The 26,738-nt window shown below is 37.4% G+C and overlaps 1 protein-coding gene across 1 annotated transcript in view; it reads right to left on the bottom strand.

Moving 5' to 3' along the window:
- The window catches only part of CNTNAP2 (contactin associated protein 2), a 1,208,164-nt gene that overhangs the window by 176,296 nt on the left and 1,005,130 nt on the right, over window positions 1–26,738 (bottom strand). The window contains exon 15 of the mRNA XM_074842898.1: window positions 25,337–25,464. Coding sequence (XP_074698999.1) covers window positions 25,337–25,464 — 128 coding nt within the window. The remainder of the gene's footprint in view (window positions 1–25,336; window positions 25,465–26,738) is intronic.

Raw genomic sequence — 26,738 nt, forward strand, 5'->3', positions numbered from 1 at the left:
GAACACATTACAACCCTTTAGCAGCTGCTGGCAATTAGCAACAATAAAAATATTTGGAGAAATATTTAGAAAGTTTTTAGCCCAGTAGCAACCAGTTTCTGAAGTGAAGAATGGAGTCAGTACCATGCCATAACTCGGTCTTCTCTGGACTAGGAATATTCGGAAACATCATTTTCACCCACTGACCAAATTAGAGGTTAGCAATCTTAGAAAAGCTGAACAGTTGCCTTCAGTGTTATCAAGTCTCATGACATTCATGGTGTACCAGAGGATACTCAGGGACTGTATTTAGTATATTTAGCTTTGAAGTCTTGCTTCTGGCCATTGTGAAATCAAAAGAATTTTTCTGCCATTATAATCACAAGGAAAATAGTTAAGAACTTGGAAATAAGAACTTCTAAAGATCCCCCCAAAAATCCACCAAATGGAAAGTGTTTCACATTCACTAATTTTACAAATCATGAGAATTCAACTCAGTGCCACATTTTATGGGACTCATATTTAAAGCACAGATATATAATCTTACAGTGTTATTTAAACTATGTCTAAGCTCTGTCCTCTTTTTCTGAACAGTACCTGATTATTTTTTTGCATGGAATCTTACTGCATGATTAGATCAGTGGTATATTTCCAAGAGTCTGCTCAGCCAGTCTTTGACCTTTGTGTCTAATTGGTATTAATGGGTAATTCTTGAGTCTGGAATAGTCATGACAAACTGCTCACTAAAAAGATGCAAAATGTTATTACCAAAATTAATTCCACAATACAAATAATTTCAAAGACATTTGTGATTCTGATGTCAGCATCCTTCTTCAGGGAGAAGGTGAGGGAAGGAAAGATTGTTTGAACAGACCCTTAAAGTATCTCCCATTAGTGCAGAGCTGAATGGATAGAATTGTTCAGTTTCTAATCAGCTTTTTTAATTTTTATTTTTTTTTAACTGTACCAGGGCCTGAACTCACTTTCTTGCATTTTTTAGGGAATACCATTTCCTAATTTTGTTTGCAGCATTATGTAGATGTGATGGACATATGCTTAGGATATAGCGGCTTTTGCAAGAGATGAAAGCTTTTATTTTGAACTCTTCACTTGACAGTCTTTAGATACTCCCCTCATATCTAACAACCAGCAAGGTTTCCATGGATTTTTAGTTCCATCTCTCAAAACCATAAGCAAGCTATACTCTGGTGAAATGAGAAGTGAGCAGTGGGGATGCTTAAAGAAATTATGAGGCTTGTTTTCTCCAGGTGGCCCAATGATCTATTTTTCTCTGTATGTCTGAGCCTACAACAAGTATATCACTTCTGACCCATGAAGTTGTTTGCAATATATTAAATGAGTTCCAAATATTTGATATTCATAAACTCACATAAACTTCTTGCTGTAATTTCCCAAACTGTTTTTCCCCAGAAGCCTTTGATGAGGAAGGTGCTGCTATTTTCTTTCATTACGGGGAATGACAAACTTTCACAAATTAGAATTAAAATTCAAGTTTGTGGTCATTCTTTGCAATGCATGCATTTAAATTACGATGACAAGAATATCAAATTGTTTACTGCTGAGGGTGGTAATTAAGCGTATGCACAAAAGCAATAACATTTAAGCATGTTAACAGCTTTAATAACAGCAGCTTCACAACCTGTGTTTTGATCTATTAAGATTAAAATTGCATTTCAAGTTCCAATTTTAAATTTCATTATCTGATTATGCCTAGTTTATTATTAGCATGAGCAAAACAAAGTGCAAATTGCCCAAAGCTCAGTATCTAGGAGGTTTTGATTCAACCCATTCAAGTGTAAATGCAACTACTTAACCCAAAGGCTTTGATGAGGAAGTGTGGGGACAGCATGAAAAAGAACTGGAGTTGGATGTTGTGGACAGAAACCCCATGTCCTTTGCCAGGGCACGTCCTTAACCAGATCCCAGAAAACACATCCTAAATCATCAGACATCAGACCCAAGAAAACACGAAACAGTACACTGTACTTCTATTCTCTGAAAAAGACTATTCATTCATTTATCATTCTTACACTGCTCCCATTACCTGCCCTCCATTTTTGTAACCAGGACATGTATTCTACAGTGTCATTGGCCACTCAGTTCTCCTCTATTGCACAAGCATGTCCTGGTTAGCTCGGAAGTGAGCTCTTAAAGACAGATAGGAAAGAAGAAAGAAACCTCCATACTACTGTACAAAAGAAAGGAATGCTTAAACTTAACTATGTATCACCAAAGAGCTGCATAAAATCTACCGATTGACTGTGCAAGCAGGTAACATCACCGAGGTTATGATGACGGTGACTAAAATGCAAATAAGTACACTTGTATGACAGCACAAGCAATACACATCAGTTCTCCCTTTGAAATGGTGGTCCTGAACATACAAACTTCTTCTTCAGAATACCACGGGAGCCAAGGCAACAGACTCTCTTTCAATTGCAGACTCAGTCTGGTCATATCCTGATACTATATGCTGTTGCAAAAAGAATCAATGTGACCCACTGAATGTGGAAACCTACACTTATGTACATACATTATCTTCAGTGGAAGATAGATACAGCACCTCTTCCTAGATCTGGCCTTTGTTTCACACCACAGTTGCAGTGAGGAGGCAATGAGGAAGCTACATCCTACATCTATAAGCTTTTGTGCAACCTATTCATAACTGACTAAGGCATCATAATTTGACTCTTACTTGTTTTGCTTAGGATACAATGAGCTGAGAAAGCATTGCTGCACTCTCCCAAGGGATGCTAATGTTCATGAAGTTTTCAGAAATTGTTAGGCAACACTGGTAATTCATGAAAATGAATTCCAATTATTATTCTTAGAATCAGGAAACAAAATTCTAGGATCATGGTGTTTCTAGTCATTAGCAGACTGAAACAACTGATTTCGCCGGCCATTTAGTAATGACCCTTGCCTCACCCCTAGAAGAAGACAAAATCCTTGAACTCCCCACTTACACAGTAGGAACATCAGAGCATTGTTGGCTGCATACGAACAAAACTCCCTCTTCAGTTATGCCAGCTCCTTACATGTGAGTTAAACATAAGCGATATATATTTTAAATACACTGATTTCCTTGAATTTTCATTTCTAGTCATTGAAAGTGAATAGTTAAATGTTGTTATGCATCATCAGATCAGCTTTACATATATGGCATATTGTCTTACGGTGTTTAAAAATATAAATCTTTTAAACTACATTAATAAAAAGTGTGCTTTTTCTTGTTTAGGAGTAATGCAGTTGTCTGTCACTGCAATTGAATTGAAAAAGAAAAATAGCATTGTCAGTGGGAACAGCAGAGAAAGGTAGCCTGGTGCTTAATTTGGATCAAATATTCATAGTGAGATTACTAATTAAATTGCTCATTTAAAGCTATTGCACTATTTTTGATAGGTCAAAGGAAACTAAAACAGAGAGATTGATTTGTTTTCTTCTTCCAAATTAAAGTAACAGTGAGCATCAAGAGCTAGCTCATATCACAGACTAATATGAACTGAATATATAATTTCCTTTGGAGCTAAATATAAAGATACTCCTCCTTTGCAGAGATTCTACTTTTCTATCGGGAATATCACTAAAGGAGCCAAAGAAAAGTTATGGGCACACAGGACAAGGAATCTATTTTTATTATTTATATGGTAGTGGTACTTTACCAAAAATAATTAGAATAATATTAATACTATTACTTCACTAAATAACGACACTGTATTTTAGATTATGGTATTTAAGCATTTGCTTAATGTTAAAAATGGCTATTAAATGCTCTGCTGTACTGGTTCCAATATCATTACCTCTGAGGTACTCAATCTGGGATGACCTCTCCTGTAAGAATTAAGATGTAAAAGTTAAGAAGATAAGAATAGCTGCATCATGTCACACTAAAGGTCCATCCAGCTTTGCATCTTTCTTCTGCTCAGGACAATGGTGGATGCCTAGGGAAAGGTACAACACCAGGGCAAGATAGTAATACTTCCCATGAATATTTTCTGAACACTCAGAGACCTGTACCTTAAACACTTTGTGATCCAGAAGTGTCAGTATATATAATATCCTGGGTATGGTTTTCCTCCTTGAATTTGTCAGTCCCTTTGTAAATCATGTAAAATCCTAGTGTCTGTAGTGTCCTGTAGCAAGGAGTTCCCACGCCTACTTATTATTGTGTGAGGAAATATTTTTGCAGTTACCTATGCTAAGGGTGACTGAAAATTAAAAGATACTTTCATAAAGAGTAGTGTTCATCTGTAGTAAAAATACATTTTGGGCAATTACAATCTATCTTCCTAAATTTCTCTAGTAATTTCACGATATACTCAGCTGGCTTTAAGTTCTCCGTATGCTGTTGAACTCTGTATCGTACAGCACTGTAAGTCAACAGCAAATAAGCTTGTTTGTATTTAAAAAATAGCTTCAGAGTACTTTGGGATCAAAACTATAGCTTAAAAATACAAAACTGCAGCTATTATATAGCTAACAGCCTTGAAATCTCATGGACTGCATTATTGTGAACATACTTTACATTCATATCTTACAATTCATATTGAACTTGAGAATCTGATATGTTTCAGGGAGCTTTTGTGTGTGGAAAAATAAAAATACTTATTAATCTACACTTTGCACAATGTATGATTAAGTTAACATACTACCCTGGAAACACTTTCACAGTAGAAATAATATTTTTTTAACATTTAAATTTTTCTACATTAAAATAAAACCTGAAAGCATGCCAATGTATTTTTTTCATGTATTCACCCATCCCAGACAAAAGCAAAACAGCAGCATCACACTGAGTGATTTTCATTTCCACTCCAAATTTGAATTCCAACAAGCTTTAGTATAAATTTGTATTTAAAATATGTTATTGAGCACCAGCAACCAAAGAAAGGGATTTTGATTCCAAAAGTTCTGTGCACAGCAGGGCTAATAGACCCATCTCCAGACAGTTTGTCTCTGATGCCTGATGAAAGTTGGTTTGGTGAGGAAGTGGTATGGCTAGGCGTTGTCTCTTTTGCTGAAAACATGAGTGTCCTGAAGGTGACTCCTCAACTTATGGGTTAAAACAGGATAAGCTCTGGCTCAACAATATGAACTATGCTTTTGAACCTCATGAAGGTGTTTCTGCCCTCACTCTCCTCCAGATGTGTATTAGTATCCTTTTTTTCTCCCCAGAAGTCAGGGACCGTTCAGTTACTACTGCTTTACTTTTCTGTAAAATCGACCAATATTGAGGAAAAAAACCTACTGTTAGAGTTAAGAGCATCAGCATTTAAGAACTCTGCTATAGCTATGCTGCTTCTGCAAAGATGTATGAGTCATTTGTGCCTCTGAGGTGCCCTTCTGGATGTGCTCGTATGCTCTGGGTGAAGGAGATCGGAAAATTAATTCAGAATATAGAAAATAGAAAATTAAAAAGGAAAAGAAAAACAACTCCAAGAAGCCTAAGGGGTAAAAAGGGTGAAAAAGTGAAAATCAGTGAAGACAGAAATACTGTAAATTATGTATGATAGATTTTAAAAGAACATATCCTTCCTGTATAATCTAGTATTCTTCTGTGTTATGCTTGTAAAGTGTCTTTCTTCCTGCCTTCTCTATTTCAAAGGTATAGGGATGTCAGTGTTTTGAAAGGTGAGTATTTTCACAGTGGTCCCTGATAACAGGAATGCAACAGAGCCTGAGATAAGTGCATTAGTCCTGTAGTGTTGCAAATGCAAAAATCTGGCATAGTCAACTGTAAATAAATGTTGACCTTTTAATGACAGTTACATTGTTTCCCAGATGTATAATATTTTAAGTACTTAAAAAACTGCAAAGCAGTATTCCAGTAATTACTAATTCATCAGCTGTTACACCTGGCAGTAGATCTTGTTGCTACTGTGTCCATTTGATTTGAACCAAGTATCTTTGTGACAAAAGATTTCTTTAAATTGTTACTGGAACTGAAGAAGAGTTAAAATAATATAAATATGAGTAAGTCAAAATGCATTTAACTGATTTTGAAAAGAGGGAAAAAGCTGCATGTAAATCCCAAATATTGTTTGCAAGAACTAGCTTTGCTGGAGCATATCTTTTCTATAAATTGTAGATGCAGGTGCAGGGAGTAGTATAACCACAAGGTTAAAACCACAAAAATACCTCAACCAATACATACCTAATAGCTATGCTATTGGAAAGGCAACAATATCAATTCTAGATTTACACCTGGTAAACTTAATCTGTCTAAGGGAGTCTGAAATCACTTCTGTTTACTGCTATCCAGATCAGCTTAATGTTGAATACTGTGGCTACGTATGCCTATCTTTCACAAATGCAGAGGTACAAGGAGTAAGATAGTGCTTATCTGTAGGCAGCAGAGAAACAACAGGGCTTTGTTTCCATATGCTGTACAAAATTAGTAAATATTATTAAATATACATATAAATTATTATATATAATAGTATTCATATGTCGTTATTTGTATTATGAATAAATATAACTAAATAATATTATTCTTAAATATTATTAAAAATTAAACAAAATCACCCAGAAAACACAAGCAAGGAAAACCACACATGCTCAATTTTAAAGTTATTTATATTGCCCTTTCTGGCAATGTAATGGACTTCCTCCATTTTACAAAACCAAACACAACCTAAGATGTCTCCCAAATGCCACTTCAGCTCAGTTTAACCTATGCCTACTCAGGATCCTAGATAATCTGGAATAACTATCTTGGGCAAAAAAATGGAATAGATCCAAGTACTGAACAGAATAACAGGATATTTTTTATTTTTATCTGGCTGCAGCCATGGAGACTGTGAAGTTTGCAGAAGGCTCCCAGAAATGTCAAGGACAGTAGCTACAGGGGTTTCAGTGATATCTGCAAGCTATGAAGATGGTTAGTAGTGCAAACAGCTCTCTGAACTCCTACTGACTGGATCCCTCTGCCTCTCTGTCCCTTACAACTTTCACAGGGGCCTTAACACTCCGAGGAAAAGTAAAAGTTTAAATACCTGTGAGTACAGAAATACAGACTTAGGTAGGCTAAACTTTATAACTGACTCTCCTGCTCCCTGACCTCATCCATGAAAATCAAGAGTATGTAAGCTGTATTTCCTATAGAAACCACTCCCATGTTCTGATACATGGCTGGATGTCATAGAAATGTTTAGTAATCTGTACCACCAATGGTCATTTTATTATTATTATTATTAATTACTATCATACTGAATAGCATCCTATGCCATTAATAATTCCAATGAAGTAAATTATTTGTGAAGTAATGCACAACTTGCTGGATTGGATTATCAGAAGGATTTCCCTGGTGTGCAGAGTGTGAGTGAGCAGGCATTAACCCCTCTGCTTCTCTGCATGGCTGGGGTCAGGTTGGGAAGTGGTGGTGTCAGTACAAGGGGGGAGTCGAATGGGCTGCAGGCAGAGAGAAAGAAGCAGACAGGGGTGCAGGGTGCCTTGGCTCTGGTATTGCTTACCATGAACATATATAACAAAATAAAATGTTTCTTGCAAATGGGTAGAGTCACATCTTTTACAGAGGAACCATGATTCTCTCTTATGTCTGGACCAGCTACAGGGGCAGAGCAACAAACCACAATGCCTCCTTTAGGATAGGTTGTAAAATTATGTCTAAGGGTTCAGCACTAGTATGACCGGGAATATATTTGCACTGGGAAGCCTTCATGCTCCATATCAGAGGCAGTCTTATGACTCCGGGTGCAGGGAGGGTTACAACTGATAACCCTTCGTGAACTAAGTCTTCCTCAACTTATTTTCAACCACTTGGGTCCTCTCTAAAGCATACTTATAAATTCCATCGGGCTCCTGGGGTTTGAGATTTTTGAAACTGTCAAAAAAAATCAAAATTCAACTTTCAGTTTGGCGATAAGTATTAGTAAACTTAACTTGAGCTTAATGGTGTTTTTCATCTAGTAATGGCTATTTGAGTTCCCCTAGGAGCTCCTCTCTATCTATGTTTTCAAAGCTCATATCTCTTTTGGCTGCCTTCATGTCATGAAAAGTGTTTTCTCTGTTCATTTACAGACTGCTGTGCAAAAAGCAGCCTCTGGAAATGGCTGGTGTGCAGCATACCGTAGTCTACAAATCTGACAGAAAAAGATACCATTAAATTTTTTAAAGCTACAGGCAGCCCTGCTATTTGCATCTGCTCCTTGCAAAACAATCTGATGCTCTTCAAACTGAGAAGCTAAAGGTCTGCAGTGCTACTTGATGTTAATGGGCAGATATTTCCTATTACCTATTTGGTTACCCTAACTGGGTACTCTCTGGCACTGCTATGTGATATTAGAAGTACTACACTGGTGACTCTGCCCACAGAAATATCACTTGGGAGGAGGCACAGAGAGCAATGGGTAAGGGAAGGGGATGCATAAAGAAAACTATTAAAAGCCTCTTGTTCACAGGGTCAAACAGGTCTATGCTCACATTCAGAGAATGCAGGGTGCAGGGTGGGCTCGGAAGGCTTTGGCCCCCTTGCAATGTGAGAGCTGCGTGCAGCACAGACCCTCGCAGTGGCAACACGAAGGCTGGAGACCTGCAGAAGGCACCATTGCAGGGGCTCCACTTGCTGATCCCACTGCCTGCTGACTCTCCCCCAAGGATGGTCTCTGCCTAAAAGCTGCAGGAGAGCTCTTACTGTTCAATTTATTTCAGTATATGTGATAATTTAATTTCCCGTCAAATATAACAGGGAGTATGTGTATTTGTCCTAGCTATTTCTACCCACAATGTGTGTTTATTCATTACCCACTCAGCTATCTGTCTTTAATTAGTTCCTCAGCTGAGTACTTCAAGCTGTGCTGTGCACGTCTGGAATGTTTCTTGTTTTACTAATGAATTTAATTTCAGGAAGCTCCTTGATCATAGCTCAGTCACTATGAACTACTGACTCTTCATGTGTAAATAAAAGGGAAGAGATGTGGAGGGCCCCAGGCTTGCTTTCTGTGGTAAGTGATGATGTTTACTTGCCAAAGTCTCTTCAAGAGAGTGAGTACAACTAGGAAAGAGGAGATGAGGAATAAGGTGGAGAGATAAATCTACAGCATAAACCGCCATTTCTCTAAAGATCTCAAGGGAAAGGTCTAGTCTAATCATTCTTTCCACCATGCATATTTAATACAGTCAGCAGAGCCCAGAAAAATAAATTTTGCAGGTGGACTCTGGAAACATCTGAATGTTATTTATGAATAATTTTGCTTTTTACATATCGAGCTCACAGAGGAAAGAAATTTGTGTGGCGAATCATGGAGTAATTTCCTTATTTTAATGCATGGTACTGCATAGCATAAGGCTGATAAGAACTGAGGCTTATAGCCTTACATGTTAGGTTTTCTTTCAACATCAAAAAGTATTTGTTGGAGGCAGGGCACTCTCTTGTTTTGTCCTGATAAATCACTAAGCACATATGCAATTTCCTAGTGTATTTGGGTCTTTCTTGGTTTGGGGTTTTGCTCATTTATTTTTGCATGTGAGTGGAGATGGCTAGCCTGAGCCCTGGATCCCTAGCAGTAGCTCCATGGCTAATTACAAGGGAATGGAAATGCTTGAGATGCTCTTCAGGTCAATTCTAACCTTGGCCATGTAGAAGCACAATGATTATCTCTTAGCACCTGAGTAACCTAAATGGAATGAAGGACTACGGTCAGGTTTCTATACAAGAATGGATCTGGTACTTGGGAAAGTCTGTCAGGATGATTAGTAAATGGAACACATTTTACAAAAAATGCATTAGAAGAGTTTGGCTAGGTCAGTTTAGATAAAACATTGAAAGGAGACAAGATGACACTTCATGAATACATTTTGGAAGTACTGGTTAGGAAGCAAGATATAGTTAAGCTAAAGATTAATATAGGTACAAGATCGAAAGGATATAGATTGGACATGAGCTTGTGTTGATTGCAAATTAGAAGTTGTTTTCTATCTACCTGAGGACTGACACACTAATATACTTTTGCAGACGGAAGACTTACACAGTGGGATTTTGATAAGTTTATCAAAGTGATTCCAGGAGAATTGGTGGAGATAAACAATGTAGCTCCTGATATACATCCTTAGGTCTCTGGTTTGCTGGCGTGTCCACAAGAGGTCGAAAAGAGATTGGATTACTGTTTATAATATACGTCGTGTTGCTTCCACACTACTGAGGATCAGGAAGGAACTGAGGTTATTTTTGTGTTGATATTCCCATCCTTTGAACACTATAGATTTGTGATTGCTAGACAGATGCAAACGAATCATGCTGAGGTCTCTCAGCTGCCTGGCTATGTGGTTGGCAGCAGTTAGAGAGAACTGTCATATATGTGAAGACACCTTCTGTGTTGTTTGGGCTACTGCATCAGTAGTAGTTATCTGTTAGCAGGACTGTCCTGTACAACCCAGGAGAAGGAAGGGCCTGACTTACAGATCTTGATTCATGACAACCAATTGGCATGTGATCTCTGCCCTTTTCCTGATTCAGAAAGGATCATATATTTAACAAGCGTTCGCAAACTGAAGCATGTGATGTATGAATAGAGTCTGAGGGAACTGGGTTTGCTTATTCTTAGAAATGCTCAGAGGGGAGATAATTGCTGCCTTCACTGCCTGATGGGTAGTTCTGGATAAGATAAATCCAGGCTCTTCTCAGAGATGCAAAGCAAAAGATCAAGAGACAACAGTCACAAACTGCAACACAGAAAATTCCCTTTGGATATAAGGAAAATATTTTCACAATTAGAGTGGTTAAGCACTGGAACAGGTTGCCCAGAGAGACGGCAGAAACTACATCCTCAGAAATTTTCATAAAATGAATAGAAAAGGCCCTAAACAACTTGATTGATTTGGGTTTGAAGTTCGTCCTGCTTTGAGCAGGAGATTGGACTGAATGACCTCCATAGGTCCCCGTCAAGCTAAATTAACTTACAATTCTAAACCCTATTCTTCCAGCTGAGCTCAGAAGCACTTGCAAAACATCTTAAATTTTCTAATCTTTAATAAATTAATGTCCTGCTCTGGATAGTGAGAAAGATATAAAGCAATTTGCAACAACAGAATAAAATGTTGCTTTTTTTTCCCTGTGTCATCGTCCAACAGATTTTCTGACTGGAAGTTGGCATATTCTCTGCTTTTGAAATATTGCTTTATTGTTGTGTTTGATATTGCTGGCTTCTATATGTCCTCTTCGAACAACTGGTAGTTTCCCCCCCACATCCTTTGGAAAATATTTTTAGTACAATGCAGAAGAATTCTATCAACTAAGGGCTAAAAAGAAAGAGCTACAATAATGAAAGTTTACATATTTTTATTATTTACAGGTTCAAACAGTTAATGGATTAAAGCAAAACCTGAATGAAGCACTGCTTCTTGTTGTCATGGGAAGTTTTTAAGAAGTTGCTAACAATGACACACCTATCTCTTGAATTGACACCTTCAGATACTGGTTTCCATTTTTCTCAAATCCTGCCTATTGCTTTAAGCATCATAATTTTATTTGGTTGTATCTTAGACTACTACAGATTTTCTGAGGATAGCTGCAATGCACTGTATGAGAATTTTTTTATTTGATAACTGACTGTCCTTATGGGATCCCAAAGTTACCTTATGATATTAGAGAGAACAATCAGATTAGCCCCCTGAAATACAGCGTGTGCACAGAGAACAGGAGAGAGCTGTCTCTGCATGGTGATAAACAGAGATGAACTTCAGAATACAGATGAGTAGAATATCAGTTAATCACGTTATAATTTAAGCAGGACTGAAGCTACTGGAAGAATGCTTATTTTTAGTTTACAAAAGTGAAAGTTCACAAGTCTCTACCTCGACACAGGGAGTAACTTTGTGTTTAAAGAAAGGAAGGAAGGAGTGTCCCTCCCATGAAGCAAATATTTCCTTTAGTTACATATTTTCTAACAAAACCTTGTCATTGTTATGAAGTTTTGAAAGAAACCAAGAGTTTGTTGAAACTGTTCATGAAATGTATCTACGCTGAGCTGATTGTTTTGTAAATTTTACTCTGATTTAGACATTTAAAAAAGTCTTTTAGTTCAAACCCTATTTATTTATTAAATATAATTAAACAGTGATGAAATAGCTCTTTGTAAAATGTTGAAAGTCAAAGTCACAATGATGTACTTCCATCAGTGGGAATTGGGCTTGATAACCAATGTGTTCAGTTTCAGATAACTTATGTTTTTCATTGTTGGTATGGCAAGTTTTTTTGACCATTTTCTCTCCTTTTGGGATGGGAAATCGAAGTATTTTTTGGGAAAATCCCTTCTCTACCATGGTTTTGGAAGCATTTTAACTTTCCTGGAGGAGATCCTTCCAACTATGGATCAAGTTTACTTCTGCCTGCATCTGAAATATGAAGATACAATAACAGTTCATAACAATAAATTGTTTTAAATTTAAACTTATCATAGCAAATCTAAAATAAATGATAGTCAAGTGAACGGGACACAGATACATGAACTGTGTTCTGTGGCTAATAATTGATTTACAGTGATTTAGTTTCTCTGTTTTCAAAAGCAGAACTATTTGCAGTGATAAGGCAAGTTTTCCATCCACAGGACTTCATAAAACCAAGGGTAAATAATAAAATACAGATACAGTGTGTATGTTGGAAATTGATTAGTGAAAGAAAAGACTGAAAGGAAGATTTTGAAACCATAATTCACTATTGCCTCTCTTTCCATAACTGCTTCCTTGAAAGCTGTTCTTATGAAAAGTATTGCTCTTCTCAATCAGACCAAATCAGATATGCAGATGGTTCTTCACAAATGAGAGTTGAAATACAGGCATATAAAAATGTTAGAATTTGCTGCTTAATATTGTAAAGCTGAAAGCTTCATGATTCTGCAAGCTTAGCTAAGACTTTCGAAGTACAGATTACTGTAAGCTCCTAACAGTAAATGGATAGGACTGCCTTGAATTGCTTTAATGAGCAAAAAAAAAAAAAAAAAAAAAAATTATAAAGTAAAGGATTTTCTACTCATCTCCTTTTAATTCTATCTGAGCTGATTCAAAGTTAAAACCTTGACTAAAATTATCAGCATTTCCAAATTTCTTCTTTATTTGCCTATTTGTCTTAAATAACCAAGTAGGCACCTCACAAAAGATAAGTATTTAGCACAGAAAAGAGGAAGAATGAAGGGGAATTCCTCTGAAACCTGCTCTATAGATATCGAATTTATAGCACTTCACAGGTTGCAACTCATTTGAAACCCAGCATATTCAAACCTAGAAATTTAATAGTGGAAGTTCTTCATGTCATAATCAATCTAAAAGGGAGTGAGTAGACAATCCTTCATATTTCTCTTATTCTAGCCCTTTTTCCCCCACTTTTGCAAGTTTTTCCATAGAAGACAAAGGTCAGAAAAAAACACTAAAAAATAGATTAGGAGGTTAATTCTTCATATTGTATCTATTCTACATCTCTCAAGCTATTGTTATATTCCCTTTCCCTAGTTCAGAATTCTAACAACTTGCTCAGATTGCACAACTTTGCAACCCTGTTTTAAGAAGTACTAAAGCTGTTTCTTTGGGGACCACATCATAGATATACTTAAAAATCTAAAATGACCTGCTTCTTCTTTGAAAGAAGGATCAGGATATATTCTTTAGAAAATCCTGGTAAGCACTGAGTGGGATGTGATATACACAACAAATATTGTGTATACATACATGTAATAGGACTTGACAGGAGTGTTTTGAATAGAAGCTGTCAGAATTCAGCCCAACAATTAAAGGATGGGGAGTCTGAGGGATGGGAAATCATTATGAAGTGCAGCTGTGGCTGTGGAATACATACCTGATCTTCCTTTTTATTCAACCATTGGATGGAAAAAGTTCAGCTATTTTAAAATCTTGTATTGACATAATTAGATTTAACTTGGTTGCCTAGTACAGAGATCAATGGTGCAAGCTTAATAAGCATCGAGGGTCCCCAGATTCTTCTTTATTAGTTTCTCCACCTTGGTGGTTGGGCATTTCTTAGTGCTACTGAGTTACTTTGTGTTAGGTGTTGGGTGCTGCAAGGTTAGACGAGCTCCTTTATAACTGGATATCCTCCATCCTGCTGCCATTCACTTATCTATGTCTAAATGAGACTGAATTTGCATAACTTACAAATAGCGATGAACAAGACTGACCTCCCTCTACCTCACTTTCAATCATTTTTTGCCTTTTTCTGTTCTTTCTGCTCTTTAAATGTCAGTCAGTGCTGCAGGAATACACAGGCCAAAAGTATTAAAGTGAGAAAGAGTTCCACCTAAAAAATGAATATAGATAACTTCCTCCATTTTATACCTAATTTCTGAGATTATTCAGCTTTATGGGGTGAAATTTAAAGGTGACTGTAAATCTGTGCACGTAATTGACAGGATTCCAGCAACTTCTCATTCCCCAGTTTAGTCTCAGGTTCTCCTAGTTTCTTATTGCTTTACTGACATCTCCTTCTCATCACTTCTGTAGACACTGTAGGAATAGGTTAATCTTTTCATTCTTAGATTTTGTACCCTGCACAATTGCTTTTCTTACTTTGCTATAGGTAAGTGATAAGGTACCAATATGCATTACAGTCACATAGATAGTAAAATGTTTGAAATTATAATTAAAGCATAACTTTAACAGGATTTGAGTTTAATAGGAACAGCTACTGTATGTCATCTATCAGACTAATGACTCTTCGCTTAAATTCCCTAGGAATTTAGAGACAATACTTTACATGAAATGCTTCAGATACTTCTTTTTTGTATTAAAGAAGATAAAATTAACCTGTAATATAATCATAATGATGAGGGGAATTTGAATAAAATTAGCTCTTAATTGCATTTGAATTCTATATCTCTGAAACATAAAGCTCATAACTCCCCTATGGGGTTTCACAATTTTTTTCTTTTATGATCAGTTGGAGAATTGATCATGGGCATTGATTGCCATATGTTTTCATTACTTCAGCAAATACATAAAGAGAGTAAAATTTATTAGTGCTTTGCAGTTCGAATGAATTGCCTTCTGTAGTTTATACCAACAGACACATTTAGGGAGAATTGAATGCATGTGAGAATTAATTAATAGTAGGCAGGTCCATTCCTATCTTAAACCAGCTAAAATGTCTCTACCACTGTCTGGTTTACATTTCATGATGAATCTGGGAAGTGTGGAGATGTAAACTGTGGAACTGTGTTATTCCTTGTACATTAATTCAACGCATGTGTAAAACAGATATGACTTTGATTTTAAAAGACAGTAAAGAGTGCACAGAAAAAGGAACTGGCAGGAAAGTATACAGTAAAGATGACAAAGATTAAATGTATTTCCCCTCAGAAGAGATACTCAGAGCATACTGCTTTCTTGTCCTTAAGGAAAAGTCTCCAGCAATGTAAATTGTATTCATACTGAAAATACACATTAAATGACAGTGTAATTGATAATACTTTCATAGACCACCAGGTACAGGCAAAAGTGTCGTAAGTCTCACTCTTCTGAACCATCCACTCAGACTCTATCAGATCTTGGCAAAGCTTGAAAGGATTAAAAAGATGGCGTCAAACTACATCAAGCGTCAATGCTTGCTGTTAAAAGGATCTCTCTTCTGTATCTTCTAACAAGACCACTCCCTTAGAAAGGTTTTCTTTTTCTTTTTTTTACCTTGGATTACTGACTTGTGTATGGGACAACCTGTATGGGGCACTGGTTTTCCCACTACGCCAAAATTATAAATTTCACTTTGTTTCCTTTATTCTCTTGCACTATTTGCAGGCATCCTGCTGCTTCAGTCAGACATAAAAAGACATGTCTTTCTAGGATGATGGCTACATTTTATGTGATCTGTACTTCCTCCTGCTCTGTGATATGAGTGGCACTCATGGGTAGGGTTTGCTTTCAGAAAGGAGACAGAACAAAACCTGACAGTGAGTGGGATACATTAGAGCAGTGGTTCTCAACCTGTAGTCTATGGACTCCTGGGGGGACATGATATCGTCACAGGGGGTCTGTGAAGGCTCAAAGCAGGGGTGGGGAACATCCAGCCCAGAAACATTTGCTCTGGCCCGCAGCAAGCACTGCGCCTCCTTTTCCCACAGTCCCCTCCCCTCAATGCTCCTCTCATACTCAAACCTCCCCCCACCCCGCCTGCCCTGACGCACTAGTATTTTCAGAGCTAGTACGGTTGGTGGGACCTACTTTAACTAGGTGGTTTTTCTCTTAAAGACATTTTCTTATCCCAACGGCCCTCTTCAGGGCCACGACGGAACTGAAGTCTGTTCCTCTAAGTGGTGGCCCTGGACTCGTACACAAAAATATATGGTGACTGAACACAAACAAGGGGGGGGTGAGAAGAATTATAAAAACTTTTCATCAAATTTTAATGTAAAAATTGGCATCAAATTCAGAATTAGCATATTAAAATACCATAAAATGGGACATTTGAGCAAGAAGAGTGTTGATGCTATTATTTTAAATTCACATGGAAACACTGCAATAAAGATATTATAATAGGAGTGTGTGCATTTACAGATTAATTTATTTCTCCTTCTCTCCAAATTTGAAGACCCTTCATGAGATAATTGGAATAAATATTTGATGCAGTCTAGTGCTTTATATCTTGAGTTAGGTCTTGGTGGTCCACGGCCACAAAAGGTATTTAAAGGGGTCCCGTGGTGAAGGAAAGGTTGAGAATCCCTGCATTAGAGAATATTCATATACGACCTATGAGTCAATATGATGTTAAAAGTGGGTCACTTTACAAGTATTTATTTCATTAATACACTTGTATGCAAAGTTTGAAATGAAAGAGAATTTTATGGCTATGTTATAAACCTCAGAGAAAGGTGTTTTACAGTAGAAATGTTGACAGCTTATAATGAGTGCATGAACACGGAAATCATTAATCTTACCAATTCCTTGTTGGGCTTTTAAGATTATATAAAAGAAACCTTACATTCAGGGTACCGTGTAGAAAGAGTTCTCAATGAGCCTTACAGTGCTTTAGAGACTATTTCCTCCCAATTTTCTATGCCAAAATGTGTCCTGTTGTACAAATGCAAAGGAGTAAGAGAAAAGCGTCTAGAACGAGTAGCTCAGATTAAGTATTATCACAGAGAAAGAAAATATTTTGTGGAAATCATTTCAGTCATACATGTTCAAATGCTGTCCACACTGCCTGCCACCCCCAAAACCTCAAGACAATTCCAAGGTGATTTGCAATTCCAGAGACATTAGGTCTTCTCATTTTGGTACTGTCTGCCATGGATCATCTAAGGTAGAACTTATCTTGTGGAAAACTTACAGAGCCGTAAGTTAGAAATTAAACTCAAAGGTTTTTGTTTTATGACATCAGAGAACCACTTTTGAGTGTAATTATAGTGCTTCTGAGAATTGGTCATAAATGAAAAGGATGACCAAACTACCAGCCAAAAAGCCAGCACCTGGAGCACTTTCTGCTTAGGAAGAATAAGAACATGTTAAGAGAAGCCATGAGAGGACATACTCTACCCTATGTTCACCTTTAAATCTCTTTGCATATTTCAGTGTGAGAAAGAAATGCCCTAAATTTATGTGAACAATGGAAGTTTTCCAGCTCCTGTTTTCAGGACAGGCAAAGTTTTATTCACATGGCCAGAAATGGCCTATACTTGTATGAGACAACCAGCCACAGTCTGAGATTTCTGGGAGGTGACAAAAGGAAGAATTCTCTTAGAAACATAAAGGCACTGTAGGAGGACATTCCAGCACCTCTCACTGGAGAAAACATTTCCACACAAATACTAAAATAAATTCTAGTTCAAGTTAAGAATAAAAGCAAATTATGCAGTATGAAATAGGGTTAAAGGTGAAGAGAAAGAGACTTAACCATGTGAAATGACGTTATACGAATCAGGTATTAAACAACTGTAAAAGAGCAGATTTGTTTGCCTAGAAAGTTTTAGAAAGATGACCTAGTGCGTCATTTTTTCTCTCTGAGGAAAACAACTGCATATGAAGAATAATCAAAGCAATTTGATTAACTGAACTGGGTGATCCCTACCCAAATCCTAAGTGGACACTGTTATTTTATCACCTTCAACAAAATCCACTGAAAAATTCAACTGAGTCTGAAATAATACTTTTTGGTTATCAGGCTGTTTTTATTGAAATGAAACTTTTCTTTCTCCTGCTTTGCTGGTGGCATCGGAATGACTGTGATAAACAGTGGGCACAATGTCCTGATGTTCTTTGGATGAATCTGTATTCCACTTGAATTGCATGATGTACAATCCAGTGCAACACATAAAGACATGCTGGGGTAAGAGCTGTGGAAATTCAGCAGACAAATTTTTATGTTTACTGAAGGCAGCTACACTTACTAGTGGAAAAAGTTAAACTCTTAGGTGGATCAAATTTTGAGCTGTATTTACCCTACTGAATTTATCATGATTGGAAATTCATAAGAGATCCATTAAAAAATAAATTTATATAGATATCACTAGCAATACAAGCAAAAAATAGGGAAACATAGAAAAATCTAGAGATTGTGATTAGTTTTCTAACCTGAGTAGCAGAGAAGTAATTAACACCTCAAATGGGAATTGCCTAAATCCCATCAAACAAGCTTCCAGTGGAATTATTGCTTCAGAAGTTTCAAAAAACAAATTTTTGCATTTTCCACATTTAATTATACATTTAAGAGGCCAGCTACAAGCACTCAGGCTTAATGTTTTTTTGATGTTAATTTTCATTTGATAAATGTTTTGACTTCCAGTAACCTGTGAGACAAGTCACTATATTACTGGAATCTTGTCTAAGATACAGCAAGAGTAATTGATTCTACTGAAATTCCAATTGGATCTTTTACCAATTCAAATTGTTTTTTTTGCTGTGATACTCTCCAGCTTAACTTACCTATACATGTAAGAATAACATCGCTGCTGTTCTGAGTTAACACATTGAGTGTCCTACTAGAGAACTGATGTTGTTATAGGTTTAATATGTAACTAAAAACTGCACTGTAAGGCAGTTTTTTTTTTTCTCAAACTCAGGTGGTACTATTGAAAAACAAGTTCAAGATGTTGAAAGTGTCCTCAATTTGGAATGTAATGCATGCGTGTCATAGAATCACAGAATACCAGGTTGGAAAGGACCTCAAGGATCATCTGGTCCAACCTTTCTTGGCAAAAGCATAGTCTAGGCAAGATGGCCCAGTACCTGGTCCATCCAAATCTTAAAGGTGTCCAATGTTGGGAAGCCGCTTCCCTGGGGAGATTATTCCAATGGCTGATTGCTCCCATTGTGAAATATTTTCCTCTTGTGTCCAATTGGAATCTCCCCAGCAGTAACTTGTACCCATTACTCTCATCTTTTCCATGTGATTCCTTGTAAAAAGGAATTCTCCACCTTCTTTGAAGCCACCCTTTAAATACTGGACCATGGCAATAAGGTCCCCCTTGAGCCTTCTCTTCTCAAGGCTGAATAAACGCAGTTCTCTCAGCCTCTCATCACATGGCAGGCTTCCCAGCCCCTTGATCACCTTTGTGGCCCTCCTCTGGACCCTCTCCAGCCTGTTCACACTTTTTTTGTAGAGCAGGGATTAAAACTGAACACAGTATTCCAGGTGTGGCCTGACAAGTGCTGAGTAGAGTGGGACAATGACTTCTTTATCTCTGCTGGTGATGCCCTTGTTGATGCAGCCCAGCATCCTGTGGCCTTTCTTTGCCACAGCAGCACACTGTTCACTCATATTGAGCTCACTGTCCCCCAGGACCCCCAGGTCCCTTTCCGCAGAGCTGCTCTCCAGCCAGCTAGATCGCAGCCTGTGCTGCACTCCTGGATTATGTTTTCCCAGGTGCCAGACTTTACATTTGTCCTTGTTGAATGTCATAAGGTTCTTGTTAACCCACTCCTCCAACCTGTCCAGGTCTTCCTGCAGGATGGCTCTTGTTTCTGAAGTGTCTATTTCCCCACTCAGTTTGGTATCATCAGCAAACTTCATCAGGGTACACTTGCTCCCATCATCCAGATCACTTGTGAAGACATTACACAGCGTTGGGCCCAAGATCGATCCCTGGGGGACCCCACTTGTGACAGGTTGCCAGTTTGAAAAGGAGCTGTTTCCCACCACCCTCTGGGTACAGCATCAGCCAGTTCCCCACCCACCGCACAGACCACTTGTCTTTCATATGAAACAGTGAATTTATTTTTCATGGCAAGTAACAGTTCTGAGTCACCAACCTGTAGACATGATGCATAGAAGTACTTCAGGAATACAAAAACACACCTTATCAAGGATACCAGCCTGTAAGAATTGACCCTGGCAGTGACTGTCTGTTTTAAATATCCATAGACTGCTTTTAATACAAACCAGAGTCACAAAAAATGCCCATGTCCACATCACTGACTAAATAAGCCAACTCTACTGGAACATTCTAAAAGGAAGTATGAGAGTAAAGCCAAAAGTGATATCTAGAAGTGAAAGAAACAAAGCACCAAGTCATGAAAAGAGTAATGATGAGCCACAGTCAAAATCACTGAATAAAAGAACTCAAGGTATATTTCCCCTGAGAATACACATGCAGAGTCACCTGCACACATGCACAAAAAAAAAAAAAAAATCAGTGCACTGATGTAAGAAGTGAGTTTTGATTTGTTCCTGAATTTCTGTCATTTGTCAATTTTGTCTGTCACTGCATATCCTACACGAACAGTGGTGATACCGGTCTTCATGAAAGCTTAGCTCAGAGAGAACCACAGTCAACGCAGCTGCTTCCTCCTCCACATTTTGAGGATTAAAGATAATAGAAGTAAAACACAAAAAAAGATTCATAGCTCAGAAATCTGAGTCTAAAGTCTTACTGGGAGGGTATAAACTGTACACTGGAAGAGATGGAAAAAACATAAATCTGATCTGTGTAAAAAAATCTCCCCCTTAAATTCTGTCTTTGCTATAGCAGAAATGGGACAAAAGGAAAATAGACTCAAGGAGAAAGGCAAATCTAGAGCAGAATAGTCAATCTGTTCCCCTCTGGGTTTATAAAGAGCAGACTCAAATCAAAATTGTTGAAAGTCCTTGGGAAAAGGATACTCTTAGCAGGTTACAAATATAGGAGCTTTGAGAACACCAGTATTTTCCTAAGGGGAATGAGAAGACAGTCTTGAAAAGGTGCCAAAAGTCACAAAAGTAATTTTGATTCAATATGATTATTGATGAAATCTCTGTAGCAATAGCACCAACATAGTAAGCTAAGCTCTTCAGTTTGGTTTCAGAAGAAATTACCAGATCCATTTTCACAGCCTTGATTGACCACCTCAGTCTGAGTTTAGACAGAAAAAAAATCCCCAATATACTTGTGTCTTTCTCCAAAGGGAGAAGGCTCGAGGTACTCCTTTGCATTACAGTGGAATAACATAAAAATATGGACAAGTCTTTCTATTACTGGTTGGACATGGCCAAATGCAGTGGGGCTGAGGAGTCTAGGTGCTACTGCATTAGTATTAGTACAACTGTAATAGGTCTGTAAAGGGATTTTAATCAGTGTCTCAAAGATACTTGAAGAGTAAAGCTGATTAATTAGTGGGTTTATGTTGGCCCTTTTTTCTAGATACTGCACAGAATACATTCACTTGAGAAAAAAAAGAGTGGTTTCCTTATCCAATATTACTATAGAGTCTCAGGACTGGTGAATGTCAAAGTTACATAGATACGTGTTTTCCATGTTTCCATTTTTAATTCTAGTTCAGCTTAGAGGATCTTGAGAATCTGATGATAAACTGCTGTTGCCATTCTGTAAGTACAGCGTTCATACAGCAGTGGCCAGGAAGGACAGCTTTACTTTAAGTCTGGGTAGACTTGACATTTGCTCAAAATCTTTGCTTGATCTGTGAATGCAATACAACGCCAAAACCCCCACTGAATCCATATCCTAGTTATGTACCTCTTCTCCATAAAATTGGACAAGTCTGCTCTCTTGGTAGGTCACCAATTAGAAAAATAATGAAATATTTAGAAGGCATTCCTCAATGCTAAAATAACAAATGGAAAAGAGACATTTGGATATTTTATCCAAGGTACAAGACAGGCCCCAGGCAAGATTCATGGGATTTTTGCCACAATGACCAGATGAATCTTCATCATTCTGGTAGAACACAGCAGCTTAAGCAGATCTTTAGAGGGGTAACAAAGGTCCTTTTTGCTGACTACTTTTCAGGATGCAAATAGTGTTTTGTGAGATGCAGTTAAATATGAAAAATACTTCTGGAACACAAAGATGGATAATCATGCATGGCCAAATTTTCTGATTTTATTTCCTACAATAACCACATCCAAGCTTGCCCAGAGCAGACTTAATCAGATAATAAATCAGGAGAATAGAAAAATGAAAGTGTCATTTGTGGGACCAAAATAAAATCTATATTTCTGAAAGAAGAATCTAGTGATTTTTGCAATAGCAGAACAATTACAATTCTGCAATAAGTGTACTACATTCCTAATGTTCCTTGGTTTGTGTTGAACAAATAGCACTAAGATAAATGATTTTCAGATTTACTTTGGTCAGTCAATAGTGTAGGAATGGTTAATTGTTGTGACCCCAACTGATTAACTGATTATTTAAGAATTTGATGGGTATGGGGGGAAGGGAACCGCATGAGATAACCCATATCTGCTTTCTTTAAACCTCCTTGCCCTCAAATAGCAATCCTTCAGCTGTCTGTTCTTATGGACTGCAAAGGACAGCAGCTCTGCTGTACTGTTACAGTTCTCAGGTACTGCTGTGACCGGGCCTAGGTGACATGTCAGTGTCTCTAGATGTTACACAGAGATAGCTATGAAGTGTGTGGCAATTTACACTGTAATTTTGATGTGAGAATATGGCCTTTTATGTGCTGCAAAATATCACTGGACTTATGGGTTGATCCATCACATGCCATGGACAACTCAGGGCAATATAAGATAAGTTTTCACAGTACTGGCAGGCTCTACAATCACAATGAAAAATCCTTCTAAATAGGTAAATTCATATTTGACTAGTTAGGAACCCTTACCTTTTCCACATTCCTTCCAACCAGACCAAAAATCTGTATTTCTTTGTCAGTCTTCATACCTCTAACTGAATTTCAGTGACCACCTTCAAAAATTATACAATGATAACTACATACAGAACACATGCAATGGAATTGTGTGCTCTGATGAGAGTGAACATTTTTAGTATTAATAATGTTGGTTTTGATGCATGTAATACACCAAAAATGGAATAACTGTTTTTTGAAATCCCTTTCCACAAATTCAGCACTTTGGATCTTCCTTCCCTTTAGAATAAAAGTATATTTTGAAACTTTGGAATTTTCCCCAGGACAGAAACCTCGTTTTCCACAAGCTTTAATCCATGGTGAGACAGTACTGGTCTGGGGTACAGCAGTTGCTGTATTTGGTCAAGAAAGAATATGAAGGAGAATGCTTAGTAAATTCACTGGGAATATAACACAAGAGCTTTCACCAACTGCAAAGGACTAGGGTTTATATTATCTCCTGTGAGAAAATTTATACCAGCTTTTTGATAATAATATATTGTCATGGAAGTAAATACAAACTTATTCATAGGCAAAGTTTTTTTAAAACTACAAATCATACCTGCAAAGTTCAAATAGAAAATTCAGTTAATCAGGATGTTAGGAATACACCCGTTCAGTTTCCCAAATGGCTGTGTCACTCAGTCACACTCTAATAAAGGCTACTATCTGCTCAAATGAGGTTTCATTTATACTAATATTTAGAAATGGCTACACTTTAGAGACTGATATTTCTAGGAGCACTAGGATTCAGATTATGAGGAATACAGGTGCAAGAAAGATGCTATCGTTATTTCTTAGTCATCAATTTTAAGAGCCTATTACGAAAATGTTCGTCAAACATAGCTGAGAAACAAACAAACACAAACTGACCTATGATCAGCCAAACACCATAAATAACAAGCACCAAATAGGTGATGCGAAATTTTGCAACCATCCCATGATATTTGTTTCTGCTCGTTAGGCATCAGATTCATTAACAAAAGCTGGAAGGATTATTTGCACAACTCAGAAAGACACAAACAGAAAAAGAGGCTAAGCACATTCAGTTGTATCACTGAGCCATGGCCTAGGGTTTTGAAGCACCAGACTGGGACCCGGATATCTCTTTTGTACTTGTCCTGCCTGATGGATGACTCTGAGTATGCGATTTCCTCTCAGTTGGGATTAATTACTTTAGCTTATGGCAGGGATAATGATACTTACCTCCTTTGTAAAGTACTTAAAAACATGCAGATGGAAAGCATGTAGCTGTAAAAGGACAGAGGAGGAAGGACAAACATACTCATCCTTGTTGTGCCATGTTAGACACTGGTTAGAACCAGGTTGTTCAGCCTGCATGTACTATGTCCACCCATTCAATATTTCTACATCATTGCAATCTCACAGGCTGATTCACAGTACACTTTACCAGCATCTGAGGATGGATTTTGTATTCCTTATAGACCATGCAAATATTAGTTATTGTAAATTAAATCAGGCAACCTTTCCTTACTGCACCAGTTGTAACAAAATGGCCTTCTAATACAGAGGACAAGCATAATGCATGTGCCAACTGCTTAGAGTTTAAGTTTCTGAAGTGTGATTTAAAGGTTGCTCTGCCTTCCGCGGTGGATTTCACCTTCTGAAATATAAAATACATTGAAGGAAGAATACAATCCTCCCCACTGCATCCCAGCTTTTTTGTGTGTGTGAAGTGGAAACTTATCCATTATACTGATTTACTCTATCCCCTGGATCAAACTGGAGGACGTACACCTCCTATCAGTACTTTGCCTGGAAATCAGAGACTACTACAAAAAACTCAACGTTTTACAGGGAAACGTCTAGACCTGATATGGTTAACACTTGATAACAATCTTGTCAAACTTTATACACCTGTAAACAGAGTTTACAGCGGTAAGTTTTGCCATCATGCTACTATTTATATCCTATAAACATAGTTTACAGTGATATGCATAGTAATGATAACGACACCAACAAGAGCACTCAACAGAAGCACAGATGTTGAGAGATGTTCTTATGTAATCCTTATTACTGCTTATATCTACATAAACTTAGTTGAATAATCAAAGTTGCCACATTTACCATAAAATAAAGACAAATATCGATATTTTAAATGCAAAGATGAGCCATTATCTGTGCAATTTCATAGACAAAATTCAAATCACATCATGCTTTCACAGAAAAAAGTCTCTGAGTAAACAGTCAGTTCTCTAAATTTGCATGGGGGTCTACAAAGTTACCAATTTCCAATTTGCTTTCTATCTAGGAGTAAGTGGAAGAAAATCAGCAAACTTACGATCTCCTTGACAACGCACTGGACCCACAGATATCTTGGCTTCAGACCCAGGCCGGTCAACATCTCCAACCACTACCTGACTCACTGGTAGGTGCTCTTTGTATGACAACATCCCAGTGTCTTTTCTCCTGAATTACAGAGAGAGAGAAAAAGAAAGCAATTGTGAAATACATTAAAATAATTTCCTTCATCATTATTATTGTTCAATGAACTAAGCGCCAAAAGACTAGGTATGCAACAATGACACCAGTACGGCGTTACCGTCTAAAAACCTGTCTCTAATGGCATCAGTCTGAGCAATAACACTGTCCATTTACTGGAAAACAGATGGGTAGCAGCTACTGTCACCCAGGAACACAGTCAGAGTAGCAGCTTGCTCTGCGGCCAGTCCTGGACTCAGCTGGGCTTGTGCGGGTCTCCCTGCTTTCCAGACTGACCAGTTCCATACTAGCGGGTAACACTTTGCTGTTCATCTCCTTGTTAATGTTTTCTGAGAGGGAAAAAAATCCTAATGCTTCCTAAAAGTGTATCTTTTTTGCTCTAGTTGCTGCCAGTTATTATCCTAATGATACGACCTCTGCACACAAAGGAAACAGGGCTTCTTTTATATTTAACATTTTTTTGTATTATATTTAAAAAGAGAAATTAAAGACTAATTATCTGAAAAGGCTTGTCATCTTAGTACTGTCATTTCTAACATTAAGTGCCTAAGTCCAAAAAACCTAAACTTGTGAATCTAACCACGAGTATGCAGCTCAAACCCCATTTTAGTCAGCAAGATCACTAAAATTCAATTTGTAGTCATGTCTAAAAGCTCCTCATTTCAACTGCAGTGAGTAACCTGGTGCCTTTTTCATGCCTGGACCTAATCACTATGCACAGTTACAACATTTTTCCTTTATCATTTCAAGAGACTAATCCAGCTTGTTGAGTCCAGGCATGTTGAGTGCTGTTTCTTCCAAATAGAAAATAAAATAAATGAAAATTAATTAGGTACCTTATCTCTCAGGTACTTTTTCTTTTCTTTTCTTTTTTTTTGACATAAACACACAGAAGGCCAAAAATATCCACAGAGTAAAAAACACACTATACATACTGTTAGGACTATACTTTTTGACACAAGACAAAGAGGAAGCAAAGTAAAGCCATCTATTTCTCTCTCCTTTTTCCCTTTCTTTTTAGCTGTACCTTGCTATGTAATTAAGTATCTAAAGTAAGCAACTTTCTGATCTAAAAATCAATTCCTTTGTTCAAAAATACCATAGAATGAAGGATGAATTCAGGATCTGGAAAAATTACTGAAGTGCACAGTGACTATAACTGGGAATCTGTAAGGACTTAAGGAAACGGAAAGTCTTTTTCATCTCTAACTTGGATGACTGCATGATCTGACTCATTAGAT

This window comes from Strix aluco, chromosome 1 (genome assembly GCF_031877795.1).
Source record: "Strix aluco isolate bStrAlu1 chromosome 1, bStrAlu1.hap1, whole genome shotgun sequence".
Lineage (NCBI taxonomy): Eukaryota > Metazoa > Chordata > Aves > Strigiformes > Strigidae > Strix > Strix aluco.